The 2,946-nt window shown below is 30.9% G+C and overlaps 1 protein-coding gene across 1 annotated transcript; it reads left to right on the forward strand.

Annotated features, from left to right (window-relative positions):
• The first annotated feature begins 1,663 nt into the window (after positions 1-1,663).
• Positions 1,664-2,449, forward strand: LOC100779434 (uncharacterized). The gene has a single exon (XM_003544981.5). It carries the CDS (start codon positions 1,796-1,798, stop codon positions 2,135-2,137), a length of 342 nt encoding a protein of 113 aa, XP_003545029.1. The 5' UTR covers positions 1,664-1,795; the 3' UTR covers positions 2,138-2,449.
• The last annotated feature ends 497 nt before the right edge of the window (positions 2,450-2,946 follow it).

Here is a 2,946-nt window from a genome sequence, read left to right on the forward strand (position 1 = left end):
CGCCTTCACGATACCATGCCCTACCTCTTTGTGTCTAATATTGAAGAAATTATCAAATAGTTTGGACTATCATAAGTTTATAAACTACTACTAATATTTATGTAATATGTATTTAAATATTATTATTTTGAAAAAAATAATCATATTTAAATACATATCACGTAAACATTATAAGGATGTATAATTCAATTAGTTAAATTAACATATATGAATTACTGTAAACTTTATACCAGAGTGTTGGACTGGTGTAGCATGTGTTAGATATCTTTTATAAATATTTTTTAAATTTTGTATGAAAAATTATTAATGATTAAAGTATAATATTTTTATACTTTAAAAATGAACTTAATTTATAGTTATTAGAAATCAATTTATTTTTAAAAAAAATAACTAAATTTATAGAACTTATGAAGATGTTATGTGTAAATTTCTTTTTCAAAAATATTTTCCTCTGTATATAGTATAGATATATAACATTTGTAGATAAAAAAAACTTGGTTATTTTGAATGATTTAATTGACTTTTTTTTGCTATATATATATATATATATATATATATATATATATTGAGAATTTTAGTAATATTTTAGCATAGCTTCTAAATAATTATTAAAAAATTTAACAAATTTAAGATGATTTGTGCCTAAAAGACTTATAAATTGTTTTTTTAGGAGGACTTTTAAATTGTTATTGTGGGTATTATTTACTCTATTTCAAATGTAAAAGGATAAAATCACAAAATTGTTTTTGGACAATGCAAATAGAATTGAATTAGAACATATCATATTGCATTGCAAAGAGTTTTCACACTTTTTATCTAATTATGAATTGTTTTCTACGATAAGATTATTTATTTTCATAAAAGAGAAAGGAAGATGAGAATCTCATTCTCAAAATTATATTGTAGAGTATTGAATAAATAATGCTTTTATGTTTTCAGTCGGTACCCTAAGAAATTTTGTCAGTATGATCGTACAAAATACGAGTTAAAAAGGATACGCTGTCCACTAGTACTAGTCTTTGATAGTTCTAGGTTCTCCTGGTCTTGCGGTAACTATTCAACATAGACAAAATCAGAATACGGTAAAATTAAAAGAGAAAGGCAAATTGCAGTAAGAGCCACGTCAGAAGAAAAGAGACATAGGAAACACGTGGCGTGATCTGGTTGGAGTTGGAAAAATCGGCGGGTGCGTACGATAATAACATGACAATAAGTTACGAATCCGGTGGATTTGTTCGGATTCCTCTTGTTCTCAAATCAAACTAGTAGATAAGCTCCATGCGGTGTGCTACCAAAGAAAGAAAGAAAGTAACTTCGATTAGGGTTCCCTTCTATAGGATACATAGAAAGAAATCAACAAAAGTAAATTGAGATAAAATTTTTAATTAAAGTAAAATTATAAAAAAATATATAAATTATATATTATTTTATTGTTTATCTTTTTTCTTTTTTCAAAAATCCAACGCATCTTAGGTGATTTTACAAAAGAAAAATGTTAATCAATATTCTAAAAATATTAGATAAAAAACATAAAATAGAAATATTTTTTATCAGCAGATTTTTTATATTTTTCTATAATTTATGTAATATATATCTCTTACTCAATGTTATAAAGATACTGTTAACAATATCCTCTTCAAAGTTTCTCCGAGATTTCAGACAACAGGGACCCATTTCCGTAATTTCACTCACTCATAATTAAAACCCCTGAAACATTCCCAAACGACGACGCATTAAAGCCACATCCAAACCCAAAGCCACACACTTTCTCTCATTCTCTTGTATTCTATTTTCTATGGCTGTGTCTGATGCTGTGATGAGTAACCTAACGGTGCTCTATGTGGCGGTGATCGCGTGTATTAAGGCCTACGGCTTCCTGTGCGGACGCAGCTTCAGCGGCTGGTTTGTGCTCGTTGTGTCCACCGCCGCGGTGGCGCTGATTCTCGTTGCCACGCTCACGTGGGACGTGTCTCGCAAGGCCACGTATGCATTCGCCACCGATCAGCCTCCTCCGCCGCCGCACCACACCCACGAAGCGTGTAAAGGAGGCATCTGCTGGCACGGCGTGGCGGTGCGATCGCCGGCGTCGCAGGTTCGCTTCAGACTCCCCCAGAATCTTCCTTACACAACTTTGTAATTAACAACTACCATCATCAGCAGCACAATATGCGACACACAGAAACGAGGGGGGTGGGGTTAGTAACAGTTTCTTAATTTCTTTTTTCTTTTTTTTTTCTTTTGGGTTGTCGGTTTCAGTTTTTTTTTTTTTTTTAAATATACGATTAGGTTCATATTTCATATATACATATATGATGGATTAACCTTTAGTAACTTTTTGAGAAGGGGACAAGAATTGAGAGTGGTGGTATATGCAGTTTTTTTATTTTATTTTTTTTTCGGATAGTTTTGTTAAAAATATTAGTTGAAGGGATTGAATAACACAATTTCTTCCTCCTTCCTTCAAGTTTCTTTTATGACTGAATTAACTTTATATCTTTCGGACGGTATTGTAATTATTAGTTATGTGTGTATATATAAGCTTGTAAAATATGTTCATATATATATATATATATATATATATATATATATAATGGGAAGAAAATGTGCATTGGTTTGTGCTTGGTGTTGGAATATGAATTTCCAGGTTTGGGGTTGGTGACACTGATCTGATGTGAATGGAGTGAGGAAAGCAGCAGCGACTTCTTTTTGCTGACATGATATGAACTATAGGTTGTTAGAGAAAAGAAAAAAAAAAGATGGTTGGTGAATGTGGACTTATATGTGTGGTGTTTTCTGCAGTAACTAATTCTTGGGAAAATTATAAATTTAACAAAGATTTCATTTTTAAAAAAAATTAATCTCTCCTAATCAGTATAATAATATAACATCGTGTATCTCTCGTTATCACAACCTTTTTTCCCCCTAATTTCTTTCCTTGAGATTCAA

This window comes from Glycine max, chromosome 14 (assembly GCF_000004515.6).
Source record: "Glycine max cultivar Williams 82 chromosome 14, Glycine_max_v4.0, whole genome shotgun sequence".
NCBI lineage: Eukaryota > Viridiplantae > Streptophyta > Magnoliopsida > Fabales > Fabaceae > Glycine > Glycine max.

Bases quoted from the DNA above. Each gene is read 5' to 3' on its own strand.
- LOC100779434 (XM_003544981.5), top strand. From the start codon at position 1,796: ATGGCTGTGTCTGATGCTGTGATGAGTAACCTAACGGTGCTCTATGTG.